The sequence below is a fragment of the Dioszegia hungarica genome, assembly GCF_025882075.1.
Source record: "Dioszegia hungarica strain PDD-24b-2 chromosome Unknown MKK02contig_25, whole genome shotgun sequence".
Taxonomy (NCBI): Eukaryota; Fungi; Basidiomycota; class Tremellomycetes; order Tremellales; family Bulleribasidiaceae; genus Dioszegia; species Dioszegia hungarica.
Window position 1 is genome coordinate 142,757 of NW_026515779.1, and position 24,542 is coordinate 167,298.

The 24,542-nt window shown below is 58.0% G+C and overlaps 9 protein-coding genes across 9 annotated transcripts; 4 read left to right on the top strand and 5 right to left on the bottom strand.

Annotated features, from left to right (window-relative positions):
* Positions 1–156: 156 nt before the first annotated feature.
* Positions 157–2,679, bottom strand: MKK02DRAFT_35285 (Noc2p family-domain-containing protein; the record flags this gene model as incomplete). The annotated part of the gene is made up of 7 exons (XM_053089138.1): positions 157–760; positions 806–1,221; positions 1,270–1,383; positions 1,438–1,666; positions 1,710–1,800; positions 1,846–1,963; positions 2,008–2,679. The coding sequence occupies 7 exons, from the start codon at positions 2,677–2,679 to the stop codon at positions 157–159; spliced, it is 2,244 nt and encodes a 747-aa protein (XP_052942007.1).
* Positions 2,680–3,001: 322 nt separating this feature from the next.
* Positions 3,002–5,747, top strand: MKK02DRAFT_35286 (uncharacterized protein; the record flags this gene model as incomplete). The annotated part of the gene is made up of 6 exons (XM_053089139.1): positions 3,002–3,229; positions 3,295–3,447; positions 3,499–3,802; positions 3,863–4,101; positions 4,165–4,286; positions 4,337–5,747. The coding sequence occupies 6 exons, from the start codon at positions 3,002–3,004 to the stop codon at positions 5,745–5,747; spliced, it is 2,457 nt and encodes an 818-aa protein (XP_052942008.1).
* A 1,243-nt stretch (positions 5,748–6,990) lies between these two features.
* On the bottom strand, positions 6,991–7,241 carry MKK02DRAFT_40535 (uncharacterized protein; the record flags this gene model as incomplete). Its single annotated transcript, XM_053091140.1, has 2 exons — positions 6,991–7,022; positions 7,085–7,241. The coding sequence occupies 2 exons, from the start codon at positions 7,239–7,241 to the stop codon at positions 6,991–6,993; spliced, it is 189 nt and encodes a 62-aa protein (XP_052942009.1).
* Positions 7,242–7,656: 415 nt separating this feature from the next.
* On the top strand, positions 7,657–10,331 carry MKK02DRAFT_30101 (uncharacterized protein; the record flags this gene model as incomplete). Its single annotated transcript, XM_053087971.1, has 10 exons — positions 7,657–7,710; positions 7,773–7,965; positions 8,337–8,773; positions 8,888–8,928; positions 8,974–9,032; positions 9,109–9,196; positions 9,245–9,550; positions 9,596–9,734; positions 9,783–9,814; positions 9,857–10,331. The coding sequence occupies 10 exons, from the start codon at positions 7,657–7,659 to the stop codon at positions 10,329–10,331; spliced, it is 1,824 nt and encodes a 607-aa protein (XP_052942010.1).
* Positions 10,332–11,426: 1,095 nt separating this feature from the next.
* Positions 11,427–12,473, bottom strand: MKK02DRAFT_40538 (uncharacterized protein; the record flags this gene model as incomplete). The annotated part of the gene is made up of 3 exons (XM_053091141.1): positions 11,427–12,294; positions 12,367–12,406; positions 12,461–12,473. 3 exons carry the CDS (start codon positions 12,471–12,473, stop codon positions 11,427–11,429), a joined length of 921 nt encoding a protein of 306 aa, XP_052942011.1.
* Positions 12,474–12,694: 221 nt separating this feature from the next.
* MKK02DRAFT_40539 (uncharacterized protein) lies at positions 12,695–13,540 on the top strand (the record flags this gene model as incomplete). Its single annotated transcript, XM_053091142.1, has 2 exons — positions 12,695–13,184; positions 13,269–13,540. 2 exons carry the CDS (start codon positions 12,695–12,697, stop codon positions 13,538–13,540), a joined length of 762 nt encoding a protein of 253 aa, XP_052942012.1.
* An 88-nt stretch (positions 13,541–13,628) lies between these two features.
* MKK02DRAFT_30104 (uncharacterized protein) lies at positions 13,629–19,363 on the bottom strand (the record flags this gene model as incomplete). The annotated part of the gene is made up of 7 exons (XM_053087972.1): positions 13,629–13,750; positions 13,818–15,529; positions 15,582–15,635; positions 15,681–17,751; positions 17,796–18,719; positions 18,810–19,062; positions 19,292–19,363. The coding sequence occupies 7 exons, from the start codon at positions 19,361–19,363 to the stop codon at positions 13,629–13,631; spliced, it is 5,208 nt and encodes a 1,735-aa protein (XP_052942013.1).
* A 1,161-nt stretch (positions 19,364–20,524) lies between these two features.
* MKK02DRAFT_40541 (uncharacterized protein) lies at positions 20,525–22,020 on the top strand (the record flags this gene model as incomplete). The annotated part of the gene is made up of 2 exons (XM_053091143.1): positions 20,525–21,139; positions 21,652–22,020. 2 exons carry the CDS (start codon positions 20,525–20,527, stop codon positions 22,018–22,020), a joined length of 984 nt encoding a protein of 327 aa, XP_052942014.1.
* Positions 22,021–22,319: 299 nt separating this feature from the next.
* On the bottom strand, positions 22,320–24,331 carry MKK02DRAFT_40542 (uncharacterized protein; the record flags this gene model as incomplete). The annotated part of the gene is made up of 5 exons (XM_053091144.1): positions 22,320–22,451; positions 22,641–23,393; positions 23,488–23,889; positions 24,023–24,214; positions 24,305–24,331. The coding sequence occupies 5 exons, from the start codon at positions 24,329–24,331 to the stop codon at positions 22,320–22,322; spliced, it is 1,506 nt and encodes a 501-aa protein (XP_052942015.1).
* Positions 24,332–24,542: the final 211 nt, after the last annotated feature.

Here is a 24,542-nt window from a genome sequence, read left to right on the forward strand (position 1 = left end):
GGCTCTACCTCGCCTTACCCAGTGCACACTAGTAAGGGATTGATAATAGCGAACATATACATCCCATATCCCCCTTGGAAGTTATCTGAATTTGAAGCAAATGTCTGGCCCTTACTCGCAGAGCAGCCGGCGGCGGGGCCGCCTCGTCGATCGTTTTCACCTCTCCTCCCTCAACGCCCTCTCCACCTCCCCTCTCTTCCTCTCCCTCGCCTTACCCAGCGTCGCCCTCCACATACCTACCGGCGTCTTCCCCACCCCTCCTAGCCCTTCTTCCCACTTCCCCACTTCGCTCCTATCGCGGGGCGCGAACCCCACCCCTCTTCTCCTGCTCTCCACCCACTTGCGCCCTTCTTCCAATGTATCAACCAGCACCTTGAACTGCTGGGCCGTCTTCCCACTCCCCGCCGTCCCCTTCTTGAGATGCTTCTTGATCGTCAAGACCGCCGGAAGCGCGATCTCCGGGAACGCAATGTGCGTCGAGTATAACGCGTGGAAGGACGCCAGCAGAAAGACGAGCTCCTCGCCGATGACCTCCTGGTATATCCGGGTGCGGGGGTATGCCTGGGGTGCGCGGATAATATACTCGAGGTCGATCGGTTTGAGGGTGGATTTTTTGCCGGATGAGCGGAAGTCGGCCGAATCGAGGATTTCGAGGAGGTACGGTGTGAGGGGGATGTAGATGCCGGTTTTGGAGGAGAGGGAGAGGAGGGAGTGGAGGATATGGAATCGGAGCGGGAAGTATCGGGGGGAAGGGAGAAGACTGGATGTCAGCTATACTCCCGCCATAGTATAGAACCTAGCTTACCGAATCACACCGAGAGCAATCTGGACCAAGGGATAAACGAGCGGTTCCAACTCGCTCTTCACACCACCCCGCTCAAGCTCCGCTTCCCGACTACATCCAGCCCCGAGGGTCCGACACCAAAAGTCGATCGTATGCACAAACTGCCAGTTGTAGACTTTCCGGAACGCCTCTTGCCCCACGTCCTTCTTGGGCGGCGCATCGCCATTGGCGTTCCGCTGGGAAGGGGCGGCGGTGACGTCCCGAATACAGTCGCGGAGGTGTACGGCGAGCATCCGGATGGCGGTGAATGCGTGCGGGTACGAGATGGGCTGGTTGAGCAGGAAAAGCTCGGATGAGGTGTTTTTGAGGAGGTTGAGCGTGGGGAGGGAGTGGGGGGTGGTATTGCGGAGAGGAGCGAGGAGGGCGCGGTAGGTGTTCTACCAGTCAGCACTGCAGTCCGTGTTTCAGGGGTACGCAAAACATACCTTCAGGCAGATATCCCGGATCGCATCGTCACCACCGACAAACAGCTTACGGACAGCCAAGAACGCCGCGATCCGGATATTGTCGCTAGCGGAGGACCACAATTCCAGCAGAGTCTGCATATCAGCTGTGCCCTGCTCATTCTCACGCAACAGTACGGCATAGCTCACCTTCAAGTACGCCCGGACATGCTTCCTTGCGCCCAGGACCCACGGTACGAGCTTACTACTCTCGTTCAGAGCGACCAGCAACAATCCGCCCGCAGCGGCCTCCTCGCCCTCCTCTGTGCCTGGGGCGGGGCGAGAGGGGAGGGTCTTGATGAAATGGAGGAGGGTCGTGAAGTGGGATAGGACAAGGCGATTCAGTCTCGGGTTGGGTTTCTTGGGTTGAGACACTTTGCTGAGGGGATCAGCTTGTTCAAGGGCGGAAAGGTAGCACTTACATTCGGCCATCTCGTTGCGGCTTGTATGGGATGTGGTGAGCCAGAACGACGGGTGTGAACTTGAGAGCGGTAATGACGAGCTTGTTGAAGACTGATGATCAGCAAGAGCGGAAGGAGGGTGGAAAGGTGGGCTTACCGGCCGGGCTGTTGATGGCGTATTTTGTACCGCCGGCTCCCTCGGACTCTTCCTCATTCATATGCGCGGCGGAACGGAAAGCGAGCAGTGTACTCCGAAGCGACTTGAGCGAGTGTTGCTGTCAATCAGCTTCATCCTAGCCAGCGGAGCTTGTAGACTTACCCTGAGCATACCCTCCTGCCACTGCCTCAACATCTTGCCCGTCACAACCACCTTCTTTGGCTTATCCTCCTCTTCTTCCTCCTCATCGCCACTCTCCATCTCCTCATCTTCCTCAGCCCCGCTCTCCATATCCTCATCCTCATCCTCATCCTCATCCTCATCCTCCCCTTCACCGCCATCCCCAAAGTCCAACAACGTCTTATCATTCTCCGCCAGATACTTGAAGAACTCCGGATCCTTCTTCTCCAGATCCTTCATCGCCTTCTTCATCGCCTCTTCGTCCCTCTCTAGCTCTTCGCCCATCTCACTCCCCTCGTCCTCGTATTCATCGCTCCCCTCGCTCAACTCCTCGTCATCCTCCTCCTCATCCCCATCTTCGGCGTCGGGCGGACCCGCCAGCCCTCCATCCGTAAACAGCTCGTCTACTGTTCGAGCGACACCACCCGCCCTTCCGCCCGTCCCAGCCTTCTTCATATCCCGCGCGTTGGCTCCCTCGTCATCCTCATCATCGTCGACACCCTCGTCCTCGGGCTTCCCGCGCTGCTTGCTTCGCTGTTGAAGCTTTTCGTCGAATTTCCGCTTGGATTGTTGGATCGATCGACGCTTTTGAATCGTCTCTTTGAGCTTGCCGGACGCAGCGAACTTCTTGAACTGCTTCGAGGGCTTGACCATTGTGTATAGGTGTTATGAAAAGGTAGAAAGAACAGCTATGGGCGCTTGGCTCTGAAATTCTTTGAGGGGCATCCAGTTCCGTTGGAAAGAAAGGTGGAGGCTTGAAACGCGTTACGTCATCCGCCACGTCCTTCTATCTCTCCATGCACCCAACGATTCCTTTGTCAATCATCTATACATTCACCTTGAACATCTCAACCACTGCTCTCCCGCTTCTCCGCCTCAGCTGGTCAAGAGGGTAAATAGCCTCTTGCCCGCTCGATCAGCGAAGAAATATCGCCGATCCACCGAGGAACGGGCTAGATCGCTCCTCTTGCCCAGCATGGCCTCCCGCTTGGTCCTGTATGGTGCGCTCTCGACGCTTGGCGCTGCGTCAGTAGTCGGGTCAGCCTTACACACTCGGGCGAATTTCTATGCTGCGGCAGTAGCGGTCGGACGGAGCTCTGGCGCGCTCATGGTACTGGCCAACTTTGCGCTGTTCAACACGATCTGTTTTGGGATTGTAGTCAAGACGATCTTCTTTGGCCGTCTCAGGAGTATCGAATACGAGGTGAGTATCTGCAGGCTGGAAGGAAGAATGCTGGCTCTTTATTATGGTTCATGCTGACTCGGCAGCATCTATTCGAGCGATTATGGCTCTTCCTGACCGAGTCCCTACTCGCTCTGACCATCTTCCGGGATGACTTCTCTGCGCCGTTCGCGGTCATGTACGGAGTCCTGCTTTTCTTGAAGTGTTTCCACTGGATCACAGCAGATCGAGTCGACTACGTGAGTTGCCTCGTCGTCTCCCTCTATCCGGGCTCACGACTGATGTAGTAGATGGACCAAATTCCTCCTCCAGGCCCACCGACGATCTTCCACGTCCGGTGCTCCCTCATTATCGGCCTCCTCACACTCATCGACTGCGCGCTCGTCATCTACTCCCTGGAGTCCATCGTCGTGGATGGCGTCTCAGCAATGGTCCTATTCGCGTCGGAATTTATGATCCTTCTCGCGTCCATCGGAGGCACATCCGCTCGGTATACCGTGGGCATCATCGATCTCCGGCGCGCACGAGGACGGGAGGACGCGCCGAGCTGGGAAGAGAAGAGCATGTACCTCTTCTATGTGGATCTCGGAGTCGGTAAGTTTCAGCTAACATCATCCTGACGTCGCCAGTAGGGTCCGCAAGCTGATACCCCAGACTTCGTAAAGCTCCTTACTTACCTCACCTTCTTCCTGGTCATTCTCCTGAACTACGGTCTCCCCCTCCATATCCTCCGAGACGTTTACATGACTCTCCGCTCATTCCTCTCCCGCTGCTCCGACCTGGTCCGGTATCGCCGCGCTACGAGGGACATGGACTCGCTCTATCCCAACGCGACCAACGAGGATCTGACGCGCAATGGAGATCGGACGTGCATTATCTGCAGGGAAGAGATGGTGCCGTATCAGTCACCGGCGGAGCGGGCGGCGGCGGCGGCTGCTGCGAGCGCGGCGGGGGAGGTACCGGCGGAAGCGGAGGCGGGAGGGCCAAACGAGACGCCGAAGAGATTACAGTGTGGACATATCTTCCATTTCCACTGTCTTAGGAGCTGGCTGGAGAGGCAGCAGAGTTGTCCGACTTGGTGAGCTTGCTTTTATTCGGCGTTCGCGGGAAAGAAAGCTGATGTGTTAGTCGTCGAGATGTCCTCCGTACTCCAGTCGCCCCAAGACCAGGCCCCCGAGCTGGTCAAAACGGCGTCAACGTCCAGATTAACCCACCTCCTCCCGCCGCAGGCGCCGTTCCGCGCCTCAACGCCGTGCCTGGCGCACCCAATCCCATACAAGCGGTATATGACCAGTACTTCCGTCCGCCACAACCACCCACCCCTGCGCATCCAGCACCAACAGCGGTGCCCGGTCCCACTACTGCAACTTCGAGCAACGCGCCACTCCCCTCTCCCCAAATCTCGAGGGATCAGCAAATCCAGCGCGGGATCTGGGGTGGACCGATCGCGCCTGGGCGGTTCTTCGCTACTCCGCTCGGTGCTGCTCCTGCTTGGCCGCCATCGGGAGCTTCAGCTTCGGCTTCGGGCTCAGGATCCGGACCAAGTCGGTACGATCCGACGATGCGGATGCCGATTCCCGTCCCCGCTACTCGATCTCAGGGTGCTTCGATGCCTATCATCCGGCTTCCCGAACCTTCGTCAGCTTCGGGGTCGAGTAGTAATACCGCCACTCCTCCTCCATCCGGCCCTTCCACCTCGGCCACCTCGGAAACGGCGGTTCCCCGACCGCGGATAGAGAGGGATCGGCCGACGTTCGATATTGGTCCGTCTGCGTCCGGTGCAGTTACGCCCCATTTGGCTTCTGGGGCGAATACACCGCATACTTCCAACCCACCGCAGATCTTCTCTGCGTCGGGCTCGGGCTCGGGCTCAGCTTCGGGCGCTGGGGAGTATGGGCATGTAGGTCTGGAGGGTGTAGGAGAGGGGGACGAGGGGAAAGAGATGGCGGGAGCGGCGTCGATGTCAGCGTCGGCGTCGGAGGAAGAAGGCGGGGGACGGGGAGCGAGGAGAGCAGCGGCGGAGGCTGCGTTAAGGCGGATGGGGCTGCGGTCTGGGACGGCGGCGGCGGCGAGGCTGACTCCTACGACCAACACGTTCACCGAGCGGCCGGCGATGACTGTCCTAGAGAAGCCGGCGGAGGAGGAGGAGTTGCGGGAGGACAGTTCGGAAGATTCGGAGGAGGGCGGCTCGACTCGAGCTCTTGATCGAAAAGGGGAAGGCAAGGGGAAAGCTACCGACACCGACCCGACTGACGAGCTGGACGTAAGCGGCGAGACTCCTAGGTTCACCCCATACCTCACTCGACCCGGCTCCGACCTCCTGTCCGCCTCTCCTCGCGGTCATCGATGGGCAGGTACGGGTGGACAGGACTCCATCCGGTCAAGAGGAAGGATGACGATACAGGGGACACGGGACGCACTGGAGGAGAGGTTGAAAGTGATGAGGGAGGTGGATGAGGTGGTTTGGGGTTTGGTTGGGGATTTGAGTCGGTTGAAGAGTGATTGGGAAGAAGAAGGCGGTGTGCATGGGCGGGTGTAGGTCATGTATCAGTGAATTTTAAGGACTAATGGCTCCAAGTAGTATTCTCATACTAATACCGCTGACGATGCCACTCCCAGGGCCACAATTGCGATCCGCTCATTGCCCCTGCGACCTTCTAGGGCGATTGCTTATTGAGGAGAAGCTGCTCTTCGCAGCGGAGCTCTGTTTTATAACGCAGATCTGCTGGGGATGCCGAGCCAGCGCTTGCACGTCTGTCGTCTACTATGTCAGGCCTTGGGAGGCGCGCCGATCGCTCGAGTCGCACGCCCTTTGCGTATAGACTGCGTAATCTGCTCGAGTACCCGCTCGGCGTGGCGGCAGGATCCCTCTTGATCAGATCTTACGCGTATTGTTCCACATTGACGAGCACACTACTATGAGCGTACTTGTGAGGAATGGTTACAGCTTCGCTCCAGCGAAGAAGTACCCAACGTGGGCTTATCGGACGGTAAAGGCCCGGGCACAGTATTTCTGGAACCTCCTTCTTTTTGGAGGCAAGGGTCTGGAGGGTATCATAGATTGCCACGCCTATCCTTATTCTGGCGAGATATACAAAGGAGGGGTGGCATCCAACATGGACAGGGAAGGCGACGAAACAGCTCCCCAGCCAGATAATGCAGGGCTGGAGTGGCGAGGATCGAGGCCGAAAGAGCTCGTCCGGCCTGGCCTGGATTGGAATGTGCGAGCTAGACTTGGAGTAGAGGAGAAGGAGCGCGAGGGGCTTGGGATCATAGACTGGACAGAGACTGTATGGATGGCTTTGATCGCTTGATTGGAGTCGGTCCATTGAGCAGGAAGTAGGCTGACGTTGTCTTGACTATAGCATACTTCTCTCAAGGAAGCTCGGTCCAGCTCACATCGGAGCAGATCACTCGCTTTCGAATGGGGATAAAGCGTATAGGTCCTTTTCTGGGCTGGGCGGGTGCTCTACGGGAGCGGGTGGCGGAGATTGAGCGGGGTGGGCAAGTCAATCCAGCATGCGTACTTGTGAGTACGACCGACCAGCACCTTGACGGGTGCACCCGTCAGTCACTACAGTATCGAGGATCCTTCTGCATACACTGAATACTGATCCCATTCAACCTTGCTAGGTACCTCAGCAACTACCACCCCCGTCTGACTCTCCGCGACCCCTTTGACTATTCGCTATTCCTGACATTTATCCGACCCGAGCACAGCGTCTGCTAATCAGCGAGTTCTTCCACGCACTCACGATGCAGAACGTGGATACTCCGGTTCATCACTTCAAGTGGTAGTGCCGGTAGCACGGGACTGAATCGTCAGCAAGCAACCAGGACATAAGGCTGTGAAGTGAGGAAAGGAGTCCTACTCACCGTGCGGCACACCCTTGATGACCCAGACTGGATTAACGCAGCCCTTGATAGGGCACTCATAGTAGTCACGCATGCCTTCCGGGACCACTTGGCCAACGTTATTGACGATAGGAGGGATGGCATTCGCAACGGTCTTAACGGCGTTGATGACATTCATGTTGCAGATGGGATATTGTAGGGTGATAGTGAGGAAAAGGACGGAAAGGAAGGGATAGGACGGGGGACATATCGGCTGAGAGCTTGTCTTATATAGCACCGAGCAGGCTGCGAGCTCCAAGGCGAGCTCTCAAGAGCTCGGGCTGGTGGCCACTGCATACAGGTCCGGTGCCTGGCCGGAAGTGACGTCAAGCTTGAAATCAACGCATTTATCGCATTTCCTGCATTTTTTACACTTTGTACATTGCGGGGATGCGTTGTAGCCAAAAGTCCGTACATACCCGGCTGTCCGGCTGGAGCGTCTACACTGGAATTCTGCCGCGCTACATAAGCTGACGCTCGAGATCGAGACGGTTTCCCATCCCGCATCGATAAGCCCCAACCTACATCACTTCTATCAACCACCTACTTATACGATGGCTAACGCGCCCGCCGCTGCTGGGGCCTTTCCTTGGATCCTGCCCCAGACGGTGAGCTGGCTTGATTTGCACGAAGCCTAACGGGAATCCTCGCGCGCGTGCTGATCTCCTAGACCTACGGCCGTTTCCTCGTCGGCTGCATGGGCGGCGCTGCGATACTCTGTCCTTTGTTCACTCCCGCGATCGCTCCCTTCCTTGCCGCCAGCTTCACGGGTGTGACGGTTCAAGGTCTCGCCGCGACTACCGGTGCCCAAGGGTTGCTGACCCTTACCGGCGGCATCTGGGCGGTCACAGAGCGACCGGGTCGTATCTAGGCCGACGCGAGGGGCAATGTAAGTGTACGTCCGATTGTTCATAGGCCTACTGCGGCAAGCTTGCTGACATCGTCAGTGCTCATAATTGTGACAGGTGATGGATCGTTCAGGGTCTAGCTTGTATAGTAGTACTATGCAATGGTATCCGGAGCATACAGAAGATCACACAGTAATGTTCCCCCACTCTCTGTCTCTCCCCCACTTCCGGCGGAAGGATACGCGCAATCGGATTTAGCCGGCCGCCTTCCCTGAGAGTTGAGGCTGAGGTTACGGATGGTAGAGCTTGTGACTATAGACCTACAAGAGGGACTCGCACTCACTGCCCTCAGGCTGCCGAACACTTCACTCATCATTGATCATAAGGCATAGCGATGGCGACCCATAGCAGAGTAACGGACTACATTGACGCCCTCGCCAACGGTACAGGGAGCGAGCAAAACTCCTACTCGGACATCCGTGCAGCGGCCGGTCTTAGGCCGTTACCGTACATCATCGATATCAATCGGATACGGCTTACAAGTAATAAACAACAGAAACGCGATCTCGGTCGTCGACGCGTTCCTCCTGAATTCCGCAAGTCGTTGGCCATAAGGGAGGATTGGAAGAGCGTGGTCCATACTTTCGGGCTGCCGAAAGACACACTGTCTTTCACCTATAAGCGTCCGCACGACGACACTCGCCCAGTCAAGTTCACTATCCTCCGAGCCGTGGGGACTGGCGACATTGGATCTGCCGCTGATTGGACCTTCACCTCTGTTTTGCATGAAGAAGGGCCGACGGGAACGAAAGGCACCAGGGAGGTGAGCAGAGGGAACCACAGATGGATGGGGCCGTAAAAGCCGGGGCGGTACCGATGGTCCGTACAGATTCTGACGCGGACTCAGAAGTACACCTGCAATCTGACTGAGCACGAGCTGTTTTCTGCAAGCCAGACAGAGGGTGCCTGGACAATGTAGTAAGTGATCATCCTCCACATCGATTTACCGCGCTGAACCGCTAGTGTGGTGGAAGCCGACTTAGGCCATACTGCAAAGTATCGTTCTGATATGTCCATCTGCAGTACGTCTGAGGGAAACGATCTTACATTTTGCCGAAGGGAGCTTACAGGTCGTGGGGAAAGATCCCTACCCCGCAGAAGCTCTCGCTGGGACAGCTGGCACACCTTCATTGGGATCCTGTGCGGCCGGTGTGGTCGGGCTAGACGATCAGCCATCTGGTTCTCTGTGAGTGCGAGTACTCGCGGGCGGCTGGTGACGGGATCTGACATGTAGGACCTTTGTTCTGCCCCCGGGCAATGCGCAACTCGCCTCTGGCAGCCCCCCTTCGGCGCAGGACGCCTTCGATCTACAGCCGAATATGTTCTTCATTCATCACCTCGCTCTCTGCCGCTGGATCCCGGAGCAGAGCGCCGACACCAGGGCCAAGGATCACGAGCCCTACAGGACGGGCCAGCAGAAGTTGGACAAGCGGCAGACATACCTACCCGGTGGCCCTGTCTGGCACTGGATATCACGAGCCCATCTGTCTTTGATCTGTCTTGATCTGTTTGGGGCGACGAATCCTATATCAGACTGGGAGTGAGTGCAGAGGGGCGCGTACTATGCCTGAGCTTATCACCTTAGCGAGAAAAATGGCGACGAGGTCCAACCCACTTGGATCAAAGAAGAAAACTCCCTCCGGCATTCATGGGACCTCGGCCAGCCTAAATCCATACCGCAGGATATGTATGTCGCGGCTCATCGTCACAGCCAATGGATAGATGTGAGTCAATCCCTGACTGTTCGTCTATCTGACAGCTAACGCCCAAAGTTTCATTGTGACTTTTACGCGCCGGCCGGAAAGTACGTTTTCCGCCTGACACTTTGTCCTGAGCTAATCAGCAGATACAAGCTTGAGATCCGCATGAACACGCCCGAGCGCGAAACCTGGGCATCTCGCTGGAATATACCCGAAATCCTCCACTCGTCCATACATGACCTCACCGGCGTACAATGGCTCTACGGCCAGGCTACGGATTACGAGTCTTGGCATCCGACACAAGGCGGCAAGCAGAAGTGGTTGATCTCCCTCGGTCGAGGAAAGGTCGATACTAGCAAAGGCGATATCTATCCCATCTCGCCCGCCGACTCGGTCGGTATGACCGAGGTGACCCGCGACTCGGTCGGGAACGAGCGCCTGAACGAATTTCACATCATTCGGCCTCCCAGCCCCCTTGAGGTTGGAGAAGGCGTGTTGCAGCGAATGAGCATGTTTGTGGGCACGAACGAGGATCAAGGGGGGGCGCAGGGGATCTTGAGGGCTCCTTTCATCTTTGGAGGCGTCCGCTTGCTCCCAGTAGAGGTGCGGGACCAAGATTAAGGGTTAGTGGCAGTGCAAAGTAAGTCCTTGGTCTGCATGGAGAAACAGCTAGAGCGGAGCTGACCCGAACAGGTAAGGGGGATTCAATAGAGTTAGTCGCTAGCCATCTCAAATGTTCATACACCGTACACGCAAGTGGATCTCCCACTCATACAGCTAATGATCCTTCTGTACACACCAAACGTCTTCGCAACCCGCTGGTACTTGACTGCCCCGTTCAAAGCCATCCCCTCTCTTTGCTCGCTCACTTCTTTCCCGAAGATCTCCTGTCACGGCGTCTGGCTCGGCGGGAACTTGAAAGGGCCCATTTCCTTTTTCCGATTTCCTTCGGCCAGATCTTGCGTCTGCGCGGTGCTGGGCCAGATCGATGCGGACGACATTGCCGTCCTCGAGGCAGCCGAGCATACCACTCGTAGCGGCTTCGGGCGAGGCGTTGAGGATGATGGAGGAGCCGGATTGGCGGGATTGGCGACCGTCACCAATACAAGCTAAAGCTATACTGTTAGCGGGGATCCCGCTTATTCGCTTAGAACGCCTTAACTCAGGAGGAGCAAGGAAATACCCGTACTGCTGCAATGCCCTTCTTGACAGCCTATCAGGCGGAATTCCATTCATCACCTCTGCCGCTCCCGGATCAGGGAGCGAGGAGGTGAAGGCGGCGGCGTAGGAGAGGTCCAAAGAATGGGCCGTGTGAGGCTGGTATTGCGGAACGACAACGCAGGAGGCCCCCCTCAAGTCCAGTATTACCATCGATGCGCCGACCCAGTCACTCGAGGAAACCAACCATACTGCGGGTACTAACCAAGCAAGGACAGTACGGACTCAACAGGCGCGAGGCCTTTACTTGCACGACGAGCGGACTGAGGGTCATTTGACGAAAGGCTCAACTTCAGGGTATAATAGATCGGGATAAGACATTGGGAGCCGAGTAGCAAGCGAGAGCCAGCTGTAGATGTCAGATGAAATGAGATGACTCGTTGAAATCAGTATTCGTGAGCGCTTCACATACCTCGTCTCTCGATCTCGCTTGGTGTGTAGTAACTATTGCTAGCCATGGTCGCCCGATGTCCTTTCACCCAAACCAAAAAGTATGCCCTAGTCCTTCTCCGAGCCCATACCAACAGTCCCGCCCTTCTTCTTCCCTCCCTTCCCCTTCGTTTTCTCCTTCTCTCTCTCTTTCCTCTCTTCCCGGGCGACCGCCTCCCTTTCCTCCTTCATCTCCCTATACCGCTTAACAACTCTCTCCCTTTCCTCCTCCAACAGCCTCTTCTGTCCTGCATTGAGCGGATCCCTCCCCAATGTCGTAAATACACTCGCGCCCTTCTGTCCCTCCGCGCCCACCTTGGTCGCTCGACGCAGTTGAGGTAATTGTGGTGGGGCCTGAGCGATATCGTTGAGCCGCCGAGGGGCAGGTTTGGGCGCAAAGACCTTGACCGGTCTGTTTTCTGGTTCGAGATAGTCCCCTTCTTCCGTTGACCGCTTTCGTTTCTTCCCGTCTCCCGCCGCATCCTCCTCGGCCGCAGCAGTCCCCGTACCCGCCGGAGCCCCCTTCTTCTCCTTGGCCGCCTTGACCGCATCCGCCCTGGCCGACTTGGCCGTCTTGATCGCCTTGTTCACCCCTGGCCGAAGGATAGCCTCTATCCGCCGATTGTAGTCCCCCAGTTTCTCATGAGGGAGAATCGACGGGATCGCCTCTGCCTTCTTGTCCTTCCCCTTCTCTGTCGCCTTCTCCTTCTCCTTCCCTTTGACTAGTACCGGCTCTTTCGCGAACGCCGAGACCGGCTCTGTAGTTCCCGCCGCAGACTGCTTCTTCTTCTTTGGCCGAAATTCGCCCGTATCCTCCCCGGAGCGCCCGCCGCGTTCCCGGAACTTTTCGCGCGAGGTGAGGGCATTGAGGATCCGGCTGGCGGAGCGAGGGGTGTCGTCTCGAGTGGAAGAGGGGCTGGGGTCGTGATTGAAGCCTCTGGTATGTCAGTATAGTGTGACAATGAACGGCATGGCTGAAAGCAGCCAGAAGATGGGCGAGGGGGCTGACTTCTTCTTGTGCTCCTCGACCCGGACAGAGTGCTTTGCGCCTGAGAAATCAGCCCCGCCCTCTATCTGATACCACCCGTCATCGATTTACTCACGTTTGTGAGGCATCTTGGGATCTTCGGAAGGTCCTATAGCTGTGCAAAGATGATGTATAGCATGTATAGGTTGATGTTGTTGCAGCAAAATTCTCACCTCCACCTCGCGGATCTGAAACCCCTTACGTCATCTCCCCCACCCAACAGCTGCAAACCCGAACTCGACCATCATCATGAGCCTCTGCTTTTCACATCTACCTTCTTTACAGCAGCTATACTGTACGGAGTTATACCATGTCCTCTCCATTCACGTTCCCCTCCGGCTTCCTATCCCCTTTCCCTGGAACCTCCAACCTCCTCTTCCCCCCCTCCCCGCTCATACCCATATCCACCTCCCCGCTCGCCGGCCTCCTCGCGTCAAGTCAAGCGCAGACGCCCGCCGGCTTCCCAGGCTTCCTCAATATAAGATCAACAGCAGCTGGGACTCCAGGAACGCTACTGTCCGTCCCGCCAGGAGTGGGCGGATCGAGCCGGGCAGGAGGCAGCGGGGTAGCGGGCGCACCGAGCGAGGTGGGGCTAGAAGGGGTTTTGTTGGGGATTGAGGAGGTGTTGGTGCTGCTGGGGAGAGCGGAGATGATCCTTCAGGCTATGAAGGGGGAGTACGGGGCTGTGTTTAGGGCAAAAGAAGGGGACGGAGGGGAGGATAGCGGAATGACGGGAGGAGAGGGTCCAGGGAATGGGTCGAGGGGGACACTAGGTGGTATCATGGCGCTACAGCAAGAGTGTGAGTGAAGACACTAGCTATATCTGGGTAACGACTCGATCAGTCTACTACATTGCCTTGCTGAGAGCATGCTGACGGGCACAGACGCCCAGATTCTGCTCTCCCTCCAACCACTCCTCTCCACAAACCTCATCGGCGCCCTCCCCATCCCACTTTCTTCAGCCATCCCCGGATCCGATCCCTCGAACACAACAACATCCTCAGCCATTCCGTCCGAGAACACCGCGCCAATACCGAGCATGTCAGACTTGACCATATGGGCTGAAAAGCGGGCGGGACTGGAATTCTCCCGAAGAGAGGGCGTGAGAGCAGGTGCTAAGGCTGTATTAGATGTCTTCAAAACGGGCAGAACATGACAAGGTACTATGCAATGCTATGTATGTATGTATGTAGTCTACGCTCTATGCTATGTGCAATACGATTCAATAATGGTTATAGAAGGGCTCAGGCAAACCGGATAGCTCTCGGCCTATCCTCCTGAACAGGCTCCTCCGCTCCCGCCTTCGCAGCCTCCGCCGCCCTGATCTCCGCCTTCTTGGCGTCATCCTCAGCTTTGACTTCGCCAGCTATAACGTCAGCCCTAATCCTCGCGTCCAATTCACACGGCACCCCCAGCAAAGAGCGAAGACTCACCAAGATCAATAGGCGCCGTCGTCGTCCGCCTCCTTCGCCCTCCCCCAGCCGTGACGCTCAAGACACTCGCACTCGCACTGAGCGCCACACTTCCCGAATCGGAATATACACTCCCTGAACTCTCCACCTGCCCATATGGCGATACGCCCCGCTGCGTGCCCGGGCCGGGCGTGGAGGTCGAAGCCGACGCTGACGCTGATGGTCCGGCCGAGACTGAGTGCGGTGGCGTAGACCGAGGAAGGGCAGTGGGGATGTATGTCGGGATAGGGATAGAGTAATTCGATACCGATGACGATACCGATGGAGTCTGAGTGTGGATACTGGGCATACGGGTCTGTGCGAACCCTTGCGGGAAAGAGGACGGCGCGGTCGTTTTGGGCGGGACAGGTGGAGGAGAGATTGTTGTCACCCCGCTCGCCCCGCCACCTCCAGCGACCGACTTGACCGGTGGAGAGGGAGACGGCTCCGTCGTTGGCGGACTAGGAAACATACCCAGCGTAAGCGCTTTCGGTGTCTTGTCGCCGTCCCTCGTCCGCGGCCGCTGAGGCCGCTGGCCCTGGCCTGGCCGCCGGATAGAGCCGGACGAGGAGGATGAAGTCGACGAGGCGGAATCTTCAATTGTGGGAGGAGCGGGCAGTGGATCCGACGGAGGGGGCAAAGATGGAGGTGGTAATGTCCTGTTCCCGGTGGACGGCCTGGATCGTGGAGCCGTCCCTGTTCCTGACCCCGTCGCTGCCGCCGCTGCTGGAGCAGGGGTAGGAAGAGGGGTAGGGCCTGACGTAGAAGCAGCCGAAGAAGGTGGCCGCCCAAATGTAGCACCTGACCTGATGGACGGATCCGACCCCCCTGCCGTCCCTATCGACGCTGCCGACTGCAGCGATCCGCCCGACCGCGCCGACTGAAGCGAAACGAGGGATCGTGCCGACGGCGTAGCGGAAAGGCTAAAGTCGCTTTCCCGAAGAGGCATCCGTGGTCGGCTGGCCACTGTCGCCGGGAGCATGAGAGGGCGTAGGGGCGACGGAGTAGGTGAAGGGGATGGGAAGGCGGCGATGACGGGCCGAGTAGGGGTGGAGAGGCTCGAAAGTGGGGACGGGCGGTGTCGGGACGGTCCAGGCGAGGGGTGGGGCACGGTCTGCGATGTACGTCCACTGGCAGTACTACTGGGCGTATCCGCCTTCCCCTTGCCCTTGTTGTCCTGTACAGGCGTCCCCGCACTCTTCCCCTTTCCTTTACCCTTAACCCTCACTTCTCCCCTCGCCTTCCTCTTCGCCTCCTTGACCCTAAACTTGGCCCTCCTCCTCCTCTTTCCCGCCTTCCTCTTCTCCGCCTTTTGGTTCTGGCCCTCACCGCCCCTCCTCGCCTTGTCGACCGGTATCGTCCAGTCCCACTCCCTCTCATCCACCCGCCCATACACCATATCCCCCAATGTCGCCCACTTATCCTGCTCCCTCCTAACTTTTAACGCGGGGTGCTCATACCCCGCCCACTTGACTTCCTGGGAAGCCATCATCTCCTTGAACGAGACCGTAAGGGGCGGATTGGTTTGAGGGTCCCAGATAGAGTATCCCTGCGCCAGACGGGAAAGGACGTATTGCTCCGGCTGATGCGCCGCTTCCAATCCTTCTCGGTGTCGCTGCAGATCGGAAAGACGTCGGGCATTGGCTTCGATCCGAGGGTTGAGCTTTCGCATACTGATCGCTAGGTTCTCGCGACTGATCTTCAGCTCCTTGTTTTTCTGTATCTTTGAGGGTGGCAGATACTCACTCGATCCGCATGCAGATACCTCGACAGGTATGCAACCAAAGATCCGTCTCTTTCCTACCTCATCAGCACTTATTCCCTCTCCTTGGACTCATCACTCACTTATCCTTGAACTGGACAAACCACCCCTCGGTCCTGCCATAGCTAAACCAAATCACCCCCCTCCTCCTCCGCCTCTCTAGCCCGTCCCCCGCAAACTCTGCCGGATCCTCATCCCTCATCCCCAAATCCACAATATCGCCCAAAACCACCCCGTGCGCATACCCCATGGGCCGCCGATCCTGCTCGATGCGCTCAGATTCAGGCAGGTAGACCGCCGCGCCCCCGAACGGTCGGGTGGGGACTCCAAATGTATCCGAGGTCTTGGGTCGGCGTTCCTGTGGGGCGTAAGCGGAGGGGGAGGACGAGGGGTCAAAGAGGTGTAGGTGGGCGATGGTGCGTTGTTCACCGACGGTACGTTCTCGGAGTCGACGGGGTCGGTCTTGCGCCGAGCTGCCGCCGCTACTGGTGCCGATGGAGGAAGGGACGGGTCCCGTCGCCGCGTCGAAAGTCCAGGTCGTAAGAACCAAGATCATCTTCTTCCAGACCGGCGGGTATTCTTCCGCCGGTAGGACCTCGATTTCCGAAGCTGCATCGTCCGGTACGTCTGGCGCCAAGCTCACGATCGTAGGCGCCATCGAGACGGCCGTATCTGGCCGCTCCTTTCCCTTACCTTTCCCCTTCTTCTTCTCTTCGGGTTTAGGATGCAGCCGGATAGTGACGGTCGCCGTCAAATTCGAGATAGGTTCCAAGCGCCCCAGCGTAGCTGGAGGGGGCGGAAACATGGTATCGAACAACCCCCTTGTATCTTCCTGTGCGGGCGGAAAGTACGTCTCCATCCGCCGTTCCCTATCCTTCTCCTTCATCTTGAACTCCGTCTGGAAGACCGTATCCGTGGACTGAAAGTGCTCATCTATCGTCAAGACCTTGACGGGCTTCTTCGAGAATGCCTTTTCGAGGCCTTGTCCGATATTCTCGAGGAGGCCGGGAGGTTTCGGTGCGGATGGGGCTGGCTGGCGGCGGGGTGGAGGAGGGGGAAGCGGGTGGGGTGCGGCCGGAGCGGAAGGAATGACGGGGGTGACGACAGTCTGGATCTGGGTCCGCGAGCCATAGATAGGTCCCCGTGGGATCCGGGACATGCGCCGTACGGGTGATCGATCGGCATGCTCCACGCCCAAGCTCTCGCGCGTGGCGGACGCAAGAGAATGGAAGGACCACGTATCGCTGTCCCCCGAATCGCCCGTTCGCGCCCGACGATGGGGCACAAAGCGGGACTTGGGATCGACGATATAGTTGTGGGTGGGCTGGGCGAGGGAGGTGGTGCTCGCACTCCGCTGGAGTGTGTGGATAGGATTACGGGGTGGGGAGGTATGGAAGATACTGTCGGAAGGGCGTCGGTCGGCGTTGAAGCCGCGTGGGAGGTTGAGGAAGTTTGGTAGGGAGGGTAGAGAGAAGGACGCTGCGATGCCGGCTCGACTGGGGAATAGGACGGGGTATCGCGAGTCCTGGTTGTGCGGCAAGTTGTGTGGGATGTGGGCGGGTGTGAGCCGAGGCACTGGAGTTCCGGGCGTAGCTGGAGCTACGCCGATACGGGGTCCGCGCGGATGAGGTGGAGACTCGATGGGCGCGCCGAGGCGGACTTGGGACTGCGATGGGAGCTCAGTCCGGGGCTCGGAGGTAGGTGCACGAGCCGAGTAGAAGAGCTGGGTCGAGTCTACCGACTGGCCGGATTCAGCGCCTGACGAAGCGACGCTGGGACGGCGATCCACATTCGCCGATTCCCCGAATGGGCGGACGGGCGGCGCGAGGTCGTGGAATGTGGACTGGGTGATGGTCCCGCTTGTGTCCGGGCGCCCTCCCTTGGTCTTTCCGGCAGATTGAGACTGTGGGAGAGGGACGATATTGTCCTGAGGAGTCCGAAGGGCTGATAGCTGTGAACTATGCGTAGCAGGTGAGGGTCGAGTGGGATCGGCGAACGAGGTGAGGGAGGGGGCGGTGACGGACGCCTGGAGCCGGCCTGGATTCTTGAGGATGCTTTTGGCCGGGAAAGACTGGCTCGCTGGTAGAGAGGCCTTGGATGATGATGCCTGGGAGGGTTGTAGTGAAAGTCGGAGAGAGCCCTGCCTGCTCCCAGCTACTATATCAGCTCCTCCCCTCTCTGCACTAGGAGATGCTCACCCTGGCTCAAACTCCCCCGATCCATGTCCGCTGTCCCTGATGGACTCGTCATCCGCTCCACCTGCCCCTCCTTCCCCTTCCTCCCAAACAGACCCCTCAACCCTCTCTGCCCCTCCTCCTTCTTCTTTCCCTTCTTCTTCTCTGCAGCCGCCGCGGCCTCCGCCTCTGCCTTTGCCCGCGCCTCAATATCCTCCGCCCGAAGAATCTGGAACGCCGGAATGTCCGGACCCGTCAAAGCATGGCCGTGGGGATTCCACTTGCTCCTCGGCTTGACCGGCAGCGATCCCATCACCTCCACCTGCTCGCCCTGCATCTTATCCAGCGTCTCTTCGTCGTCGGCCCATTCGATCTCATCCTCGATCCCGATCGCCTGCCCCGTCGCCTCTAGTATTCGACGCCGTTCCGACTGGGTCAGTGAGACCTCGGAGGGGAGGGGGACGGGACCGCCGCCTGGTCCGACGCGAGAGTCGGCGCGGGCCGAGCTCGGCGCGATGGGGATGCTGGGCTGCGAGGAGGTGCTTAGTCCGAGGGTAGAGTATTGGGGGAGTCCAGATATAGGCGAGTCTCCGCCGAGCCCACCGTAGGGATATCTGGAGGGCAGGGGGGTCATGGGGCCGGGAAGGTCGAGCTGTAGGGCGGAGGATGAGGGTTGGAGGTATGGGAGACCGGAGAAAGACGAGTCGGATGAGAACGTCAAGGATGCGAGAGTCTGTGAGGCCGGGAGAGTGGTTGATGTGGGTAGGGAGGGTAGGGTTGATGGACCGGCGACAGCGCTCTCGCCCGGATTGGCCTCGGTACCGGCGCCAGCTTCGGCTGCGGCTTGAGCTGCGGCGCGCTCGCGCATTCTCCGAAGCCGCTCGCGGGCTTTTGAGTTGCCTTGAGGCGCCCCGACCTGGTCCAAGGAAGTTGATGGCTCCATCTTGGCTTGGCGATCGAAGGTGAGTGATCACCAGAGGGGAGTGTGCAGTGGGCGATGTGCTGCCGGTCAGCTATGGTTGTAGACAAAACACTTACAAGGAACGAGCTGAGTCTCTACGCCGAAGATAGCATAAGGAGAGCTGAGACTGATGTGACGTGGAGAAGTAGAATGTGGTCGAACTTGGGTAGGCCGTAGGAACGCTACTGCCCTAGGCCTGCCTTCGATGAGACAGGAATGTCTCAGCTGGAATGCCGGCCGTATGACTAGTTCTTCGCCACCAAGAACGCGTCGATAGCCGAATGCTGATGCCGCGTCTGAAACATGTGACACGGCTGCGTTACAGTCATGCTGTCGATCAGCAATTGTCCAATTTTCTTGAGTACGGTAGCGACCCCGCCGCAGTACGGTAGTACTTACTCTTGCAGATCAAAGATCTGATGGTATGGCTTCGGCTTCTCAGCCGGGGGAGCACATCAGAGTGGGCGGTGGCTCTCGTGCCTTGAGCGCAGAGTCAATCCGAGGACCAGCTGAGGAATGTGGTGTGGGGGGATCAGGCCGCAGTGTGAAGAGGACACACACACATCCGAGCTCCGTTCAGCCTTTCGGCCGTACACCTTCTCCCACCCCGGCTTTCCGCCTCCGAGAGCATCGGAACGGTGCCTGAGAGGGCGATGACATGACGCAGTGCGGCAGTAGCTCGGCGAGCCTTCGGCGAGGGTACTGCGGAGGCGGAGGAAGGCTCAGGAAGCGTTCAGGAGGGTCTTGTAAGGTACGAGGAACGGGGGGAGTCGAGTTAAAGTTGGAGGAATTCTGAAACTTCCCTGAAACCAGGCACGGGGGGTTTCGTCATTTGGTCTGCGCTGACCGCTGATCGATGTAAGGGCGAGCAGCTTGAGAATACCTGCTTCGTCCTTGCATATTCAGTGATCCAACCGAGCCCGACCGTCTCGATGGATCCCGACTGATCCACCTGGATACGCCGGAGGGGCGCGTGTCAGACGAGAACGACAAAAGGGATTGCGGGCTTCGGTGGGTCTCGACGTCCCTGATATCTGACGCGTCTGTGACGACGGCCGGCGGTCCTATGACTAGATCGCCCTAGCGGCGCTGACACTGACGACACTGATATGCTCTGATGTGCGACTTAGCCATCTACCAAGATATACGCACCATCTCATGCGTTTCTGCGCCGATATCGATGCCACTCTTCACGGAAATGGGGCAAACCCAGTCCGGCTTCAGAGACCCCGAAAGCCGCTAGGCGATAGAATGGCGAACCTCAGCCTGTCAGTCGGACAACGGACTGACATTTTGCTACGTGTATGATCCCCCCAACCTGAAATCCAGCACGCAATCCGTCCCAGCTCCAAGCAGGCCGTCCAGCGCGTCCAGGCGCGACACGTCAAGGTGCGCAGTCCCTAGCTAGGTGGCGGTGCTCGACAGGTGGGGATCCCATACAGCTCGCTTTCCTGTCCTTCTTCCCCCTTTAAAAGGCACGTATAGGAGCAGCGGATGAAAGGTCGATTGGTGTGACACGCGTTCGGACGGAAATGAAGGCGGATTGACGGGTGCGAGTAAGATTGTGGCGATGCGAAGGTTGAAAGGAGTTAAGGGACATGGTCATGGGGGAACAGAGGGCAATGCGAGCGCTGTAAATATCTGGCACGAGGGGGGTCACCTCTGAGTCCTTACAGCCATCTTCTGTAAAGCTCTACGCCCCCGCCTCCTACAGCTCGACTCGCACTCCCACATTCGCAGGCACGACCCACATTCCACGACACTTACTGACAGTCATACTGTATCTCTGATAATGAGCGGCTTACCCGAGCGATGCAGACCCTCTCCTGCTGAGCTCGCAAAGGAGATCCACGACACCCTGGACGCCTGTGCTCAACGCCTTTCGTCAGAAGGCGCTCGTGGTGCGTCTCAAGGGGAAAAGTCAGCTGGCAATTACACTTGGGTCGGGTCTCCCATACCCAATCGCAACGGTTGGTCGAGTTTGCGAAGGCCGGTAACCTCCGCGTCCTCCTTCTACGATGCCACCGGGGCCCACAACGACGCTCATCGTACATCCTGGGGCTCGCATTGGGGGAGCGAGGACAAGACCGCCAACGCAGGTCATGGGACTCAAGTCCCCGATGATGCTCAGCCTGGTACACCCTGGGGTTCGCACTGGGATGACAAGGGCAAGGACAAGATCGCCGGCGCGAATACTGAAATCAAGGTCCCGGATGATCTGACCCAGCTGAGTCCCGCCGAGGTGAAGCTTCACAGCCAGAACAATCTGAACCCCTCTGAGGTCCCGGCGGCAGATTCACCATCCTCAGGATCTCAGCCGGAGATGCTGCCCGACACTGCGCGGGAGGAGTCGGACGCAGAGTCCGACTACGACATGGTCGGACACAATCCTGAAGAGGACGACGCGGTCAGCATCATCGATCATTCCGGTGCAGAGGATGAAAGGACTGTCGTCTTGAGTCATGAGGAGCAGAAGTGATCTGGTCGAGCCGAAGCTGGAGCTCAGCAGGTGCTATCAGCGAGCGATGGGGGGATGTGAGGGGTGGTCTGCTTACTCGTACATCCCGACAATAGATGAATCGTCTGTATACTGATATAGCCTGACGGCAGCTGCATCCTGGCAGGTGGCGGTTCAGTGACTGCCGATCGTCATAGACCCTAGAAAGCGCTCAGGACAAGCGTAAGCAAGAGGTAGGAGGTGTCGTCAAAGGTTACGCTGCGTGACGGTCATGCCATCGGCCTTCCAAGCGCGCCATCCAGGGGCGAGAGGAAAGGCTCACAGAGGGGGCGAGGTGCTTCTGATTACGAAAGAACCCGGCAATCACCCGAAGCGACCAGTGGCCGGAGACGGCCACTGCATACCGACATGACATCCGCCTCGCGTCAGGACGCGCAGTTCTGTAAGAGCTGCTCGGAAAGACGGACACAATCGAGATCTGCAACAGTCTATTCAGTCGCTTTCTGCCGGATGAAGAGATCAAGCTGGGCGACACCATTGCCACCCAGACGATTGCCTTCAAGGACCTGAAAACTGAAGAGCACAAGGTCAAGCATGCCCTGCTGAGCAAGACGGGCGGGCTCACGGGACGTCAGCTGGCGAGTCTCCTTGCAAAGAAGACCAAGGCCAACAATCCGGCGTATCACGAGGATACGATCACCTGGTTGCGGGGGTTTCCGGGGACTGGTTTCGAACAGTTGATCCGAGTCACGGGGGTCGAGCCTGACTACATCCCGACGTCGGTGGCCTCCGAGGCGATGGGGACCAAAGGCGACGCAAACCCGGTGTAACCTCGCAGGCCGCGTCAGAGGTACAGGTTGGAGGCGGAGCTGCTTGTGCATCATGATCGAATCTGGGTGGTAGAAGATGAGTACTGTGTATGACGAGTTTGGCGCCTAGTACACGTATCAGCGCCATAGGCGAGACATGTGAATACTTTTGAACAGTTGAACGGTTTGAGTGGTACTGATCAGCAGTCTTAGTTGTGCTTGCATTCAGCTTCTTCCGCTATACCAGTATCTCACGTCGCTTCTCATCAGTAGATCAGTTCCCTTACTCCTTGAATCAAGAAGGAGCCTGACCTGACGTATCACCATCCTACTCGTACCACCCTCCGCCCCACACCCGCAGTCCAATCCTTCACACCAGCCCACCAGCCCTTTTCCCTCTCCACCAAGCCTAAAAAGTCCTGCAAACCACCCCCGACCCCAAAGTACAAGATCTGCCACATCAGCTTTGTTTTCCATCCATACCGCCCGAATCCAACTTGGTAGTGATCTTTGGAGAAAGGGTGAGGAGGTTATAGGGAAAGAGGGGGAAAGGCGGAGAGGGGGTGAGGGGGTGAGGGGGTGAGGGGGTGAGGGGGTGAGGGGGTGAGGGGGTGAGGGGGACAAGGGGGACAATGGCTCACCTTGGCAGCTATCAAGACCAAACTCCCTCCATTTTGCAGATCAACCCTATCCCAATCCAGATCATCCTTGACCGACAGCTTCCCCATATCGAGCCCCTCTTCCGGCTTCCCCGCCACATCTCCCCCTTCTCCCTCTTCTCCGCTTTTCCCGTCCTTCTCATCCTCTGCGCCCTTCCGCACCGTCGCCCCCCTCAAGACACCAATCAAATCCCCCACACTCCCCTCCGCATAAATAGTCTCCGCACTCAGTACAAGCCCATACCCCTCCTTCTCCTTCCGCACAGCCTCGCCCAAGCCTTTCCATCCACCATACCGGAACTCCAGCTCCACCCCCTTTTCCTCCAGAAGGCGCTTGAAGGCTGACTTGAGGTCTGGGGTGATTTCGAGCTCGCCCGGCGTGGAGAAGTCGGATGGGGCATCCACTTCGGCGAGACGTGTACCTGTTTCCGTTTCGCCGTTGGCGTCGATGTCGGCGGCCTCGTACTCGTCGCCTTCGGGGATTGACGGAATCGGGTTCGGTTCAGACCGAGAAGAGGTGGACGGTTCGGGCTCGAGCATGGTCAGAGGGAGGTATGGGAGAGAAGCGAGCAGCAGGTTCGGGAGGGAGACGAGGGTGAGGACGGGGAGATTGTAGTCTTGCAGTAAGAGCTTGGTGGGTTTCGCCACTGTTATGGAAGCGAGGGGGGACGGAGAAGGAGAGGCGAGAAGGCGGGAAAGGATGTATGCTGAGGGAAGGGCAGTACCGCATCCGACCTGATCATCAGCGCTGCCTTGCGTATAGGTCATAGGAGAGAGAAGAGGGAGAGAACTCTAGCGTCAGGAAAAGGGAAGACCAGACCCGACCTACCTCCAACACCCCCCTCCCTCTCACCCAACCCCCCAAATCCCCCTCCCTACCCGCCAAAACCTGCACCAAATCCACGCCCCCCTCCCACGTCTTCAACCCGCCCTCATACAGGCCCGGTATGAGGTCTGTACCTGTACCCGCCGAGACGTACGCCTCGCCCTCATCCTTCTCTTTCTCCTTCTGCTCCCCTTCTGATTTCCCGGTCTCTTGTCTAGAGCTCCCGTTCCCGGTCGTGGCGTCGCCGTGACCCGATGTAGACGAAGACGCGAGCTCCGCACCCAGCAAAGACGTCGAAGCGAGCTGAAATCGCGCGTCGTGTAGGTCTCGCCGGAGTAGTGGGTGCGGTAAGGGAAATGAGAGGGGGAGAGGGGAGTAGAGGATCCGAGAGGGGAGGGTGTCGAGCTTCAGTCATCAGCTTTTGTGTTCCGTTTCCGTTACTTATCCGCCCATTGGTCCCGCACCATATCGATATCCCGACTAGGTGGGCTTGGACGTGATATGGAATACAGGCAGATCGGGTTTGGGACAAACATACCAGTTCATCAAGGGAGACGGTATAGCTCTTTTCGTCCCAGACGGACTTGGTCTCCGCTCCACTTGTCTCTGCCGATACTGAAGAATCTGGAGCTGCAGCTGCGCTTGGGCCTGAGCCCGAGGCTGCACTAGCGTTCTCCAACCCGGCTTGCGGGATATGGGAAGTCTCGGGGGTGTCCAAATCATCCTCTTCCTACAGATCATCAGCTGCTACCCGAGCCATTCTTCCGAACGCCCCTCCGCACCAAACGAGAGAGCACCAGGAGTTGCTAAGGATACGTACGAGGTCGAAGTTGAACTTGAACGACATGCTAGCTCTCAGTGAGTTTAGAGATTGAGGTTCAGGTTGAGGTTGAAAATCTGAAACACGCGGAGAAGTCGGGCTTGCTCTGCGCCTGCTCTCGGCATGACCCACTGCTCGCCAAGCTGCTCGCCGACGCGAAGCTGCTCTTAGACCTGATAAGGCATCATAAGGTCTTCACATGCTACAAGATAGAGGATGTTTACAACGAAACCGGACG